At 35.9% G+C, this 15298-nt stretch overlaps 1 protein-coding gene across 1 annotated transcript in view; it reads right to left on the bottom strand.

The window, feature by feature from the left end:
- The window catches only part of LOC135195279 (doublesex- and mab-3-related transcription factor B1-like), an 89472-nt gene that overhangs the window by 55904 nt on the left and 18270 nt on the right, over positions 1-15298 (bottom strand). Inside the window, exons 2-3 of the mRNA XM_064221537.1 lie at positions 9926-10075; positions 5206-5371 (exon numbers count right to left, since the gene is read on the bottom strand). Of these exons, the coding sequence (XP_064077607.1) occupies positions 5206-5371; positions 9926-10075 (316 nt within the window). The remainder of the gene's footprint in view (positions 1-5205; positions 5372-9925; positions 10076-15298) is intronic.

Raw genomic sequence — 15298 nt, 5'->3', positions numbered from 1 at the left:
GCATACAAATATGTTCCATGGTACTGTCTCCCTTACTTCCTCTATTATAACATCCATCACTATGTTAAAGATAAAGGGCTCAGAGCCGACCCCTGGTGTATCCTACTCTCACCTCAAAACCTTCTGTCTCCACACTGCTCCTCACTCTGGTAAATACATTCCGGTACATCTCTTGTATCAATCGCACATATTCTCTGGCACCATCTCCTCAGGCTCCTCCATACCTCTTGTCTCGGGACTCTGTCATAAGCCTTTTCAAGGCAATGAATACCATATGTAGGTCCCTTTGTCTTTCCCCGAATTTCTCCATATTTGCCTCAGACAAAATATACCATCTGTTGTTCCCCTTCCCTTCATAAAATCCCATCTGCTCTTTACCTATTTGTACTTCTTCTCTCAGTCTAGCATCTATCATCCTTTCCAGTATCTTCAAAGTGTGGGACATCAATTTAATGCCCCTATAATTACCACACTCTTGGACATCGCCTTTTCCCTTTAAAAATTGGGATCAACTATACTCCCACACCACTCATTTGGTATCTTTTCCTGTTCAAGGATCTTTATCATAAGATCGTACAGTATATCCACTCCTTCATCTCCATAATGCTTTGTTTTCCATGCCTCCACCGGGATCATGTCTGGTCCGGTTGCCTTCCATTCTTCATCTTCTTCAGTGCATTTAGTACCTCTTGCCTAGAAAACCTTCATTACCATGCCAATGTTCACTTGCCCATCCTCTCTTATTAGTCTATTATTTTCTTCATTTAACAACTGTTCGAATATTCTTTCCATCTCTTCACAATGTCTTCCTCCTTTCTAAGCACGACACCCTCTTGATTCTTTATTTGTTTGATGTGTGTTATATCTTTGGTGCTCTTATTTCTAGCCTTTGATAGCTTCATCATCTTCTTTAATCCTTCCTTTGTCCCCACTCATTATACACATCATCATATATAATATATATATATTATATAATATATATATATATATATATATATATATATATACATATATATATATATATATAATAATATTTATATATATATACATATATTGTAAATAAATAGATATTATATTTATTTATTGTTGTATGTATGTATATGTATTCATACACTAACTAAAGTATTACAAAAAAACCTCCCCTTAAATTTAAGAAGAGATTCGTGTCGGCATTCATATACTAGTTTTATATGTAAGTCTTGCAATTAATTTCAGGAACAGAGAAATTTTTTTTCTGGAGTACTTTTTTGCTCTCTTCACGAGGGGATGAAACTAAATTGCTCTTCAATGCATTTGTTTCATAAAATGGATAACTCTCGCAATTTACATGGAAAATGTGGACAACGTCACATATATTGCTGGAATGAAGCTCCGCTCTTAGTTGCCCTTATCGTTAGAGGGAACATTTGAATATTCATACGACGTTAACCAGAACATTAACATATAAATGTTGCCTTCAGCCGGTAGCTATTATACTTCATGACTCGGTATATAATATATACGCACACTTTAGGTTGAGTTACGCCTTCCACTGTGATGTATCGCTTTTCCTTCTCATATTGTTGGATGACGTCACGATTAATTCAATGGCATGGCGAGTTTTTCGATAGGCTTTTATAAAGTTGATGCACACGAGTATTTTGGGTCCAGAGGTGAACATTGAAAAAAATTTAGAACTCTCACATTCGAAATGTAAATTTTCATTCTTAGGTCATTAATGAATGGCAAAGGAATAAAAGATGTTTTTCGATAGGCAAGAATTTGATGCATACAAGCGTTTTGGATCCAAAGGTTAACATTAAAAAAATATTTAGAACTCTCATAATCGAAACGTATACTTGAATTCTCCGTTCACTAATGAATGCTAAAGGGGCGTAGATGAAGCTGCTACGCTCTTAATGTAGATTTAATCGTTTCTACATTGTTATGTTTTATTAAATGTCGGACAATCATGTAATGTGAATTGCTGTCTCGGTAAATTGAATGCTTTGCTGATAGATTAATATCCTTCATCATAACTAATTCATTTATTTATCTGAAGTTTAATATAGTAGTTATAGTTGAGGCAATTATTTCGAAGTAGATAAAATTCAACTAAATTTGGAACGAAAGGTTTCAAAATCTCAATTTTGTTTATCGGAAGAGAAAAATGGCGAATTCCTTTATCACGTTGTGTAGTTTTCCTTGTAATAATGGTGTTAAAATCCTCGTTTTTTTTGTTTTATTTCAGTCCGTATCAATCTTTTGGTTGGTCGTAATTTTATTTCAAAATTTGGTGTATAGACAGAAACAAATGATAAAATTTCAGAGGTATTTAGAAATATCATGATAGTTATATTTTCCTCTGTAGATAGTTAATATAAACATGCTATTAATGACGGCATATCCGCATATTTTAGGTTCACGTTTGTATTAGTTATAGTTCGTTGGTTGGTTGGCCTTATGCCATCGCGGGTACTTGGCCCAAGGTGGCACCTAGTTCAGCAAGATGTATAAAGGAGACATTTAGTATCCAACAAGCCTGCATGGGAAGAGAGTATGGATAGATGCTTACCTCAATTAGCGTAACTAAAACGAGGCTAAGTAATAGGAGACCACATTTCACAATCCTCCCCCCCCCCCACCCCCCCCCCCCCACGGACCTGTTTTTTTTTTTTTTTTTTTTTTTTTTTTTTTTTTTTTTAAGAAGCTTAAACGTTTTATATAAATACATTCTGGCTGATGCAGGGCATGGAAAATCTGCACCATGTCAGATAAAGATTATTGCTCATGTCAGAAAAACTTTAATCAGACAGACAGTTCATTCTTTTTGACTCATACAGGCGAGAAGGAAAAAAACTTTCGTATGAATGTTTTGCGTATCTCTTAAATTCTTTTTTTTTTATCGAGTAAAATGTATTTTTCACGATGCATCACTAATAAATATCTCGTGTATGGTATATGAGAGTGAGAACTTCTATTGTAGTATGATTTTTTTTTCTTTTTTTTTTTTTTTCAAAAAAATTATGTTGCACAAGAAGAGGAAAATTATGTTTCTAGAATTTTTAAACATTTATTATTATTCCGGAACCAAAACACAATGAAATTATAGCTATTTCAGAATAAAAAAAAGTAACTTCTCATCATATTTAATAGGATCATAGCTCTTGAATTTAATTTTGGTATTCGCAAAAATTGGCCAAAGCAACGATTGTTACTGTGACGCCGTGAATTTAATTCCTCCAAATCAAAATGATCAAAATAAAAATAGACATATTTTGCGGTTATGCTGCGAAATGGCTTCTCACAGATTTTGCTCCTGTTGAATGTCCCACATTGAATTGGTTATCGGAATCCCATTCAGGCGTCAACGTTAAATATATATTACAGAGTAGAAAATGTGATAAATCAGTTTCATGCTTGAATAAGAATTGGCTATGTACATCTTTTATAGGCACTATATATATATATATATATATATATATATATATATATATATATATATATATATATATATATATAATTTGCTTCTATATGCGAGTATTAGTAAAAGTAGCTAAAACACCGTATTCTTGCCCAATTTGATAACTGAGGTTTATTCGATCATATGTATATATATATAGGTTATATATATATATATATATATATATACATATATATATATAATATATATATATATAATACGTCTGTGGACTGAAGGAGACTTTCAAAGTAGCACAGTAAAGTCTCTTAACATAACGTAATCCCTAACTCCGAGAGAGGTATATTCCGCTTCAGAATACCTTCTTCAAAAGAGGCTTTCTTTGCAACATTTAGTCGCTAAAGGGATTATTTGAGTAGTGCTCAAATTCCTTCTGGTTAAAGACTCCTCTTATGCTCTCTCTGACGCCGGTATCTTTAGTGGCTTAAATATATGCAAGACGAGTCTCAGACTGAGTAATGAACGAAAGGGAACGTTACGTTTTTTCCCCTCCGTTTTCACTTTAATTTTGATTTGTTTTAGTTTGTATATTTTGGTAGTGTTCTCTTGCTTTATACGTATATATCCATAAATTTATATATATATATATATATATAATCTATATATATATATATATATATATATATATATGATATATATACTATAGATATATATATATCTTTATATATATGTGTGTGTGTGTGTGTGTGTGTGTTTGTGTGTGTGTTACTTAATTTTCTACATTTCATATCATCAGTAAACGACAGGGTTGGTGATTTTTATGATTTCTTTGAAAAAAAAATAAAGATAATTTATTTTTTTAATTAATTTTTTTATTTGTTAGATATTTTTTCAATCATTTTTTCCTCAAAATGTATTTTATGGCAGAATTACTATTGATGTATCTTTTAGGTTTCCAGTTCTGACCTAAAGTATGTACTTGCAATTTTTTTTTATATCAAAATAAATAGATGCAACGCAGTTATGCTCAAGTTTTTATTAACCTCCAAGCCATATTTTTCAATTTGTTTGCTTTCAAATTAAAAAAAAAAAAAAAAAAATGAAAATCATGATTTTTTACTTGAAAAAAAATCAATGATTTTATCACTTGATTAATCAGTTGGATTTAATAATTGCCAACCCTGGTAAATGAGCTTTGTATGATTCATATTTCTGGTAACTTTTTTTTATCTGAGTCGTTATAACCATACCATATATGGGTTAGTAAATTAATAAAAAGCCTAAAAATATGCGTTGATCAATAAAAGAAATCTTTTTTATTAAAGAAATAAAACCAAATACTATTTTTAACCCGAATTACGACTATCACGGTTGTATAGCTTTAGATATATATATATATAGTATATATATATATATATATAGTATATATATATATATATATATGTATATAATATTGTATAGTATTATACATATATATAAAATAAAATATATAAGGCTATATATAATTATATATATACACTTTATATAAAGATATAAAACCGTGGTAGTCGTAATTCGGGCTAACAATAGTATTTGGGGTTTCTATCTTTAATGAAAAAGATTTCCTCTATTGATCAACATATATTTTTAGGCTTTTTATTAATTTACTAACCCATATCTGGTCTGGTTTAGGTATTAAAAGGACTTAGATAAAAAAAAGGCTACTAGAAATATGAATTATTCAAACCTCGCGCTATTATTGATGTCATAAAAGACAGAAAATTATAAAGCTAACCCCAACAGTATGTAACCGGATTCTTGTATACCTCTCGTGGTCAGGTCGGTAACGCGACCTCCTCCTGATACTCGGGATGAGGGTTCGAACCCTATTACGGAAGTCTGAATTGCTTCATGTTCTTGCTTTTGGATATCAGGCTTTGTAGTGACAAGCATATCCAAAAAGTGTGAAGAATCAAAGAGATTAAAAGGCCGCTGTGGTTATTGCAATTTCATGTTTAATATTTCCATTTTCCTTGTTTGGTTAATTATAGAATTAATTGTGAATATCGTAAATCCACCATTCTGATAAACAATTTATCCTAGTAGGGGCAACATCTACCAAAGGCTCCGCCTACGTAGTGGGGTAGTGCGTTACTTAAGGTTCTTTGCAGCGTGCCTTCGGCCCCTAGCTGCAACCCCTTTCGTTCCTTTTACTGTACCTCCTTTCATATTCATTTTCTTCCATCTTACTTTCCACCCTGCCCACACAAATGATTAATACTGCAACTGCGATGTTTTCCTCCTGTTACGCCTTTCAAACCTCTCTCTCATTTTCCGTTTCAGCCCTGAATGACTTCAAAGGTCCCAGTGATTGGCCTGTAGCCTAAATTCTATATTCAATTCAATCCAAACGTTTCCATATATTTACATTAACAACAACATCAACAAAACATTGGGTGACCTGTTTATCAGGGAATAATTGGTTTCTCTTCTTACACCACAATGTATTGGACAAGTTATTGCCTCTTTACTCAAGATTTACTACGCAATAGATTCCCAGTAATGATGTTGCATCTTGTCAAACCATCGGTGTGTTGATAGTGCTCTCCTCTCTTCCTCTCCTCTTCTCTCCCATTCTCCTCTCTCTCTTCTCTCTCTCTCTCTCCGCAGTGTTCATGCAGAATATAAAACGCTTTGTTTTATCTGGGAAGCATTTGATTACAGCATAGCTTTTTGCGTACTTGCCAATAGCGATTTAAAATTCTGATTTGCTGTTTTATTTCTACAGATTACAAAACAGATTGAAAGTATATTCATTTTGGTTGTGTGTCATGTAATCTTAAAAAAAAACACTTTAGCAACTGCTTTTTTCGTCGACGTTTAAGATTGGCGCATTTCGTGTCGTGATACTAATGACACCAACGATTTGTTGAGTCAGTTGTTTTGGCAACGAGCACCCAGTATCAATTCTTGAATAAAAACCGCCAAAAGAATCACCCAGTCGCATCGTAAACTGTAAACGCAGAGGGCGTTTGCTGTGACCATCGAAATGTTGACATCGAAATTTATTGTTTTTGAGGTTGCTGTTATTATTATTATTATTATTATTATTATTATTATTATTATTATTATTATTATTATTATTATTATTATTTGCTTCGGATATAAGTAAAGGGAAACGTGTTCGTAGTTTATCTTTGTATTCCTATCATAACTGTTCTAGGATGCCTCATCATTTCGTCCGAAATGCGATAGTGCCATTAGAGTACGTTACCCGGTGCACTGTAGGCATTACTAAATGTTTATTTCGGCGTCCTTTAGACTCCTAGCTGCATCCACTTTTTAGCCTATTATTCCACCTCCATTTCCGCTTCCTTTCTTTCTGTCTTGCTATCCAACTTCTCTAACTTTTCACAGTGTAACTAGTTTTCTCCAGGTGTCACCTTTAGATCATTGCGCTCACCTGCTTTTATTACCTTTATGTCTTTTGACTCGCTGTCCAACTGCTCTAACTCCCTCTTTTCACTGCCTATATATAGTGCTTGTCTTGATAGTCTAAATTTCATAGAAATCAAATGAAGTATATCGCTTCTTTTTAGCTTCTTTTTATTGTGTGCACCTTTTTTTAAATTTTTTTTAGTAAGTTAAAGTAAACTGAAGGAAGAAGTTGTTTTAAGCTAAGTAAAATACCTTTGTCCCATTTTTCAATGGATATCAGTTTGACCTTGGTGAATAATGGCTGTGGCCTCCAATATTCGTTAACATGCAATGCAAATGCAGTACATCAAATGCCCTACAATATTGGACAATTCTATTTCCAGCTGCCCATCCACCCCCCACCCCTCCCCCCTCCCCCTTCCCCTTCCCCCCTCCTACTCACCCTCCCCCTCCCCCTCCCCTCCCCCTCCCCCAGCCCCTCCCCCTCCCCCTCTCCCCGACCACACCTTTCATGGCATAGGAATTTGTAAACAAAAACGTTAATATCGAGTGTTGATTTAAAAGAGTTAATTGGTTGGCCTCCGTTATTTGTGTTGATTTTTTAATGAATCATATGTCAGAAATGGTGGTTAGTGTTTGCCACTCTAAATTCAGATAGCTTTAGTTTGGAGTAATTATTTAAAACCAATGTTTTTGTAGAGGATATACCGAAAGGGAATCCATTCGAACGACTGTTGTCGTAATCGAAAAAGAAATATCTACATAAAAATGTCCAGAGAATAAATATATATATATATATATATATATATATATATATATATATATATATATATATATATATGTGTGTGTGTATTTTTTGGGGTTTTTTGGGGGGGGGGGCGGGGGTGGGGGGGGCAATGGGCACCACAACTTTTAATGGAGTATTATGTGAATAAGATTATTTTTATCGGACGTCGAATATTGGAATGTGAGTGAATTGATTATAACATTTAATTTTTTGTTAATCGAAATTAAACATCATAAAATGATTACTTTACAATACTCCACGATTTTTGCGAAATTGAAATTTGGTAAATTGCTTGTTGGTATCGCAGGAGAAATAGAATTTGGGTAAATTGATTGTTGGTATTGCAGGAGAATTGGTTAAAAATAGATTTTCGTGGGGCGAAAAGGTAGATGAGCATAAAGATAAGATTTTACTGTTCGTGCAGAGTATATTAAAGACTGTTTTATCATGAAATTTTTTTTTTTACTCTCTTCGACTTTTTAAAATTTATCCTTCAACCATTTTATCGCAAACAAAAGGGAGAGGAACAAACAGTCTCTGAACTGGGTGAAAAAAGAAAGCTGATAATTTTATTTTTTTAGCCTTATTATATAGTTATATTGATATCTCGACTCTTCATAAAAATGGCCTTATGTACGCTGTTTTTATAACTTTACCACTTGCCTGTTTGTAAGCGTGCGTATACAAAGCTTTTGTATTTTATAGCTTCTAATCTGAATAACAACAAAATCATACGTTTAAACTGGAAGAAGAACTATCATAAACGTTCCTAATCCAGTCGACTGGCAAACAGCTTAATACTTTGCTCTCTCATTATGCTGCTCAAACTACCGTAGCTGGCAGCCAACCAAATTAACCCTATAGTTTTATTCAGGTGCGGATTTGCGACCCCTTGCCAATTACCTTCGAGACAGGAACTCGTAACTTAGACATTCTCTTTGTGTACCTGCTTTTTTTTTTTTTTTTTTTTTGTTTTTTTTTTTTTTTTTTTTTTTTTTTTTTGCCAAAGCATTTCGTATCCTATTATCTTTTCACCATGCCAAATCGTTCAACTTAGTTGATGGTAATCTACGCAGACTCGTCACTCTAATAACTATTCTTTAATGTTTTACAAGGTAGTCAACATCAGGGTTTAGGCTTCTAATAAAACTTGGATATTCAGAAATTTATATCTAAATCGTTGCTTTTGTTTTATTAATTATACCACTTTTGTTTTAGCTGTTATATAGCATACGCCATCAGCATGCTAGCTTTAAATGTAATTATCACTATAAGAATTTAAACCACATAGTTAAACAGGCTTTCGTGTTCTTATCTTCGCGTAATACTTCCCATAACTTGTTATTCCTTCCACTTTTATATGTTCATAAATATGCCTTCTCCAGCCGTCTAGCATAAACATAATATAACTCATGTATCCATCTAATATATTCCTCCGAAACGATATTTGATCTCTTTCATCCCCCAGACGTCTAGCATAAACGTAACTCCACAGGCCATGTAATGTATTTTTCACACACAATATTTTATCTCCTGGAAGCACCACTTTCCATCGAAGGTTTTCACCCTCTTCTCTCGCCGGCGAAAGTTATGGGTGCATTTTCTCTCATCTCTTCTATGTAGAAACATTTTTAGACAACCATGAAGGCAGCCCTTTTACGGCTACGTAGTCTGTCCAGATGCGGTCACAAAAGCTTGTAACGAAACTGGAAGTGCTCTGGAATATCTGTTGTCCACATATCACATTTCCAGCCCTTTCTCTCATTACTTCGCTTTCCAGCCGAGTCATTTTTTTTCCAGAGCCACGTTATAGTCCTTTGACTCCTAAATTCTGATAAATATTCAATAAATAATAAAACTGGAAGTCCTATGGAATGTCTGGTTCCCATATTTCGCATTTCCAGCTTTTTATTCTCATTACTTCACTTTCCAGCCATGCCATTTACTTTTCCAGTTCCACATTACATTCCTTTGACTAAGGTCTGACAATGATTCTTTTAGGTTTTATCTCTCTCTCTCTCTCTCTCTCTCTCTCTCTCTCTCTCTCTCTCTCTCTCTCTCTCCGATTCTTATTCTTCTCTGAGTATAAAAACGAACCTGTAACGGTTTAAATAAACTTCAGATGACAAACAGTCCCTTTATTTATTTATTTATTTATTTATTTATTTATTTATTTATTTATTTATTATTTATTTATTTATTTATTTATTTATTTATTTAGTTTTTAAATAAATTTGTTTTAATATTTTTATTTATTTAATTTTTTGTGGGGGGAGGGGGGCTGCCTCTGCCTCTCCACCTTTCCGCCACTAAATGAATACCTTTGGTTCTACGGCCGCTGATTCGGTGAGCCCTCCGACGGGAGACCCGTCGAAGGAATATCGTTGACGCGGCTCTGAAAATGGCATTAGCACTTTGGGACTTCGTGAAGAGTCTAAATGCTCCTCTGCTTCGGAGGCTAAATCGGGCCGCTGAATATTTATGGGGTTATAGTTTAGTGTGCTGTAATGGAAAAGCGCCTCATCGTCGTAAATTTAAGTATATCTTAGTTTTACCAGACCACTGAGCTGATCAACAGCTCTCCTAGGGCTGGCCCGAAGAATTAGATATTTTTACGTGGCTAGGAACCAATTAGTTACCTAGCAACGGGACCTACAGTTTATTGTGGAATCCGAACTACATTAAATCGAGAAATTAATTTCTATAAGCAGAAATAAATTCCTCTGATTCCGAGTTGGCAGAGCCGAGAATCTAACTTCGGACCACCGGATTGGTAGTCGAGCGCGAAAACTACTTGTCCAACGGGGGACTAATCGTCGTAAATAAATAACCCGTTATAATAAGGGTGGGCATTTTTTGGTCAGATCATTTTTCTCCTCCGGTCGGTGGGGCTTTCCATGTTCTCTTATTTGCACGGTTGCAGTGGTTATGGATTCCCTTGAAAATCCCCAAATGAATTAATTTCTATATTCAGTAGGACATTTCCATATCAAGTTTTTGACAAATTACAGGTTCTCAGAAACAGTGGTTATGGATTCCCTTGCAAATCTCCCCCAGAATCTATTTTCTTTATTCAGTGGAACCTTTCCATATTAACTTTTTGACACATTATAGATTCTCAGAAAAGCTAAGAGAAACTTTTATTCACTGTCCGATGGGGCTTTCCGTATTCTCTTATTTGCACGGTTGCTGTTAAAATGGATTCCCTTGAAAATCAGTGAAAAAAATTTTTATTTCCTCCTCCATGTGGTGGAACTTTCCATAACAGTTCAAGTGGCTATGGATTCCCTTGAAAATCAAAGAAAAAATTTGCATTTTCTCTGTCTGGTGGAACTTTCCATATTCTCTTTTTAAACCTTAAAGATTCTCAGAAAAAACTATATTTTTTCCGCTGTCCGGTGGTGTTTTCCGTATTCTGTTATTTGTACGATTGCAATGGTTGAAGATTCTTTTGAAGGTGAAATTAAAAAAAAGAAGAAACTTGATTTTCTAAGCTCTCAGGTGGAACTTTATAATTATCCTGTCCGGTGGAACATTCCGTATTCTCTTATTTGCGCGTTTGCATTAGTTGAAGCTAAAAAAAAAAAAAAAATGATTTTAGTCACAGATTTTCTTCAAAATCAAAGAAAATATTATTCAGATGAATTACCACCTAATACGTATCAAGGCCGCAACTTATCGTATCAACATATTTGTTAATGCATTACTATGTGTAAAGATACATGAACTCTAAAACCCTTAAAGGTTTTACAGTTATTTTTGAGTAAATATTCATAGGCTTTACAAACATACATATATACATACCTACATACATATATACATAGTCGAGACCACTGTTGCCAAACGTTCAACCGCTGAGTTCCAATATCAATGTTTTAGGCAAGCAGAGAGAGATACCGCAGTAGTAGCAATAGCGATTTATGGATTAATTTAATCCTTGGTAGTAAAGGACAGACCTGGATGGAGGGGAGACCGAAGAAGAAAATTGCTTTTTCTAAATAAAGCCAGTGTAAGAGGGAGCTCAAAAATCATCACTAGTGAAGAAGAAAATCAGGGTAGGTTTTGATAACTAATTCTGATCAATAAGAAAAACGTTTTGGCGGTTTATTTACTTTCTGAATTGTCATCTCTATGAGAAAAGATGAGAAATTTGAACATTTTTAAGTACCAATCTTTATATATTATTATTATTATTATTATTATTATATTATTACTATTTTTTTTTTTTTTTTTTTATTTTTTTTTTTTTTTGTTTTTTTTTTTTTTTTTTTTTTTTTTGCTCTATCACAGTCCTCCAATTCGACTGGGTGGTATTTATAGTGTGGGGTTCCGGGTTGCATCCTGCCTCCTTAGGAGTCCATCACTTTTCTTACTATGTGTGCCGTTTCTAGGATCACACTCTTCTGCATGAGTCCTGGAGCTACTTCAGCCTCTAGTTTTTCTAGATTCCTTTTCAGGGATCTTGGATCGTGCCTAGTGCTCCTATGATTATGGGTACGATTTCCACTGGCATATCCCATATCCTTCTTATTTCTATTTTCAGATCTTGATACTTATCCATTCCTTCTCTTTCTCTTCAAACTCTGGTGTCCCATGGTATTGCGACATCAATGAGTGATACTTTCTTCTTCACTTTGTCAATCAACGTCACGTCTGGTCTGTTTTGCACGTATCACCCTATCCGTTCTGATACCATAGTCCCAGAGGATCTTTGCCTGATCGTTTTCTATCACTCCTTCAGGTTGGTGCTCGTACCACTTATTACTGCAAGGTAGCTGATGTTTCTTGCACAGGCTCCAGTGGAGGGCTTTTGCCACTGAATCATGCCTCTTTTTGTACTGGTTCTGAGCAAGTGCCGGGCATTCACTTGCTATGTGGTTTATGGTTTCATTTTTCGTATTGCACTTCCTACATATGGAGAGATGTTATTTCGTCTATCGTACTTTGAACATATCTGGTTCTTAGGGCCTGATCTGTGCCGCTGTTTATCATTCCTTCAGTTTCCTTCTTTAGCTCTCCCCTCTGTAGCCATTGCCAATTGTCATCGCTGGCTAGTTCTTTAGTCTGTCTCATGTATTGTCCGTGCATTGGTTTGTTGTGCCAGTCCTCTGTTCTTTCTGTCTTTCTCCTGTCTCTGTATATTTCTGGGTCTTCGTCTACTTTTATTAGTCCTTCTTCCCCATGCACTCTTTAGCCACTCGTCTTCACTGGTTTTCAGATATTGCCCCAGTGCTCTGTTTTCGATGTTGACGCAGTCCTCTATACTTAGTAGTCCTCTCCCTCCTTCCTTTCGTGTTATGTATAGTCTGTCCGTATTTGCTCTTGGGTGTAGTGCTTTGTGTATTGTCATTTGTTTCCTGGTTTTCTGATCTATGCTGCGAGAGTTCTGCCTTCGTCCAATCCACTATTCCTGCGCTGTATCTGATTACTGGCACTGCCCAAGTGTTTATGGCTTTTATCATATTTCCACCGTTGAGTTTTGACTTGAGTATCGCCTTGAGTCTCTGCATATATTCTTTCATGATTCGTGTCCTCATCTCTTGGTGTTTTATATCTCCTCCTTCCATTATTCCCAGGTATTTGTATCCTGTCTCATCTATGTGTTTGATGTTGCTCCCCATATGGTAGCTTTATCCCTTCAGTTCTCGTTACTTTGCCTTTTGTATGTTGACTAAGGCGCATTTTTCTATTCCCAAACTCCATCCTGATGTCCCCCAGATACAATTCCTTACAGTCTGGATTAGGGTATCTATTTCCTTGATGCTCTTACCATACAGCTTGATGTCGTCCATGAACATCAGATGGTTAATTTTGTTGCTCTTTTCTTGAGTTGGTACCCGGCATCCATCTTCTGTAGTACTTTTGTCATGGGAATCATGGCTACTATGAAGAGTAGTGGGGACAGTGAGTCGCCCTGGAAGATCCCTCTCCTGATATTAACCTCTGCTAGTCTTATTCCAGAGCTTGTAAGTATTGTATTCCAGTTGCGCATTGTATTTTTGAGGAAGCTGATGGTATTTTCCTCTGCCCCATATATTTTCAGGCATTCTATTAAAGGCCATGTGTGTGGTATCATGTCGAAGGCTTTCTTATAGTCTATCCATGCCATGCTTAGGTTGGTTTTCCTTCTCTACTGTTCTTCATTACCATTTTGTCTATCAGGAGGCTGGTCTTTTGTGCCCCTACACTTCCTTCTGCAGCCTTTCTGTTGGTAGGGGATGGTGTTTGTCTCCTCTAGGTAGTTGTATAGCCTTTCACTGATGATACCTGTTAGTAACTTCCACATTATTGGTAGGCAGGTGATAGGCCTGTAGTTACTGGCTATATTTCCCTTACTCTTGTCTTTTTGTACTTAGGATGTTCTTCCTGTGGTCATCCATTTGGGTGCTTGGTGATTTGAGATACAATGCTGGAGTTGTTCTGCTATTCGTGGGTGTAGGGCCTTGAAGTTTTTGAGCCAGTATCCATGGACTTTCATCGGGACCTGGGGCTTTCCAGTTTGGCATTTTATTTAGTTGGTGTCTGACTGTGTCTGTCGTGATCTCTGTGAATCTTTGTTTTATTCTCCCTGTTTTCCCTTTTTCTTCTTCCTTGACTTCCTGGAGCCATGTTGCATGTTTGTTGTGTGATACCGGATTGCTCCATATGTTTTCCCAGAGTCTCTTACTTGGTTCGGCTTCAGGAATTTCTGGGTGGTTGTCTTCCCCTCTTAGTTGGCTGTATAGTCTTTTCTGGTTGGTTCCGAATAGTTTGTTCTGTTGGTATCCCTTATTCCTGTTCATGTACCGTTGGATCTTGTGTGCTTTGGCCTTGAGCCTCTGTTTTACATCTTCTATTGTGTTGTTTAGTCCCCTCTCTTGTACTTTGTATTTCTCGTTGAGTTCCTCCCTTGTTTTTCTTGCTTCTTAGCCTTTTTTCTGCCATCTCTTTCAGTTTACTCAAGTCAGATCTCATCACCATGATTTGCTTTTCCAGGCGCCTTTTCCAAGGAGTTTGTTTTCTGTTTTGGTTTCTGTTGGGTTGGTTGTGACGGTGGTGTGGTGTTCGAATACCCCATCAGTTCTGCTACTAATCTTGCTCCTGCATATGTCAAGTTATTTGTTTCTGTGATACTGGTGGTGTGTATTAGGCTCATTATTTCATTGACCTCACTTGTTTTCTCCCTTAATTTCTTGGTGTTGTAGGCTTTCATGGAGGGGATCTTTGTTCTCTCTGTATCTGGCTCCATCCATTGTCTAATCTTTTCTACCCATTCCGTCCTCTCTGTTACTTCGTCGGTGTTTCTTCGTGTGTCGTTGTTTGATACTTCATCCTCCCTGTCGTACTTCATGTGGCATCGTCTCTCAGTTCGTCTTCGTGTAATTCGTCGTCGTGTGACATTTCCCTTTCCAGTTCTTCTCTTTCTGTTGGGGAGAGCAGTTCTTTTTCTTAATGTTCCCTTACTTGGTCTGCCAGCCTCTGCTCTGTTTGGGGGGTGTTATTCCTCTCATTCCAGATGTTGATCAATCTTCTTCTATATCCTCTCTCGTCGGGTTGCTCTGATGTAGCATCTCCATATTTCCTTATTTTCTTCTCTTGTCCATTTCTTCCTTTTTGCCTCTGTAGCTCCAATCTCAGGCTGTTGATTACTGTCGTTGTGGTGATCAGTTGCTGGAATGACGACCTCCAAGTACCTGACCGTCTTCCCCTACAAT

This window comes from Macrobrachium nipponense, chromosome 16, assembly GCF_015104395.2.
Source record: "Macrobrachium nipponense isolate FS-2020 chromosome 16, ASM1510439v2, whole genome shotgun sequence".
NCBI classification, from domain to species: domain Eukaryota; kingdom Metazoa; phylum Arthropoda; class Malacostraca; order Decapoda; family Palaemonidae; genus Macrobrachium; species Macrobrachium nipponense.
The sequence above is the reverse complement of the archived record's forward strand: the minus strand, read 5'-3'. Positions and strand labels throughout refer to the sequence as shown.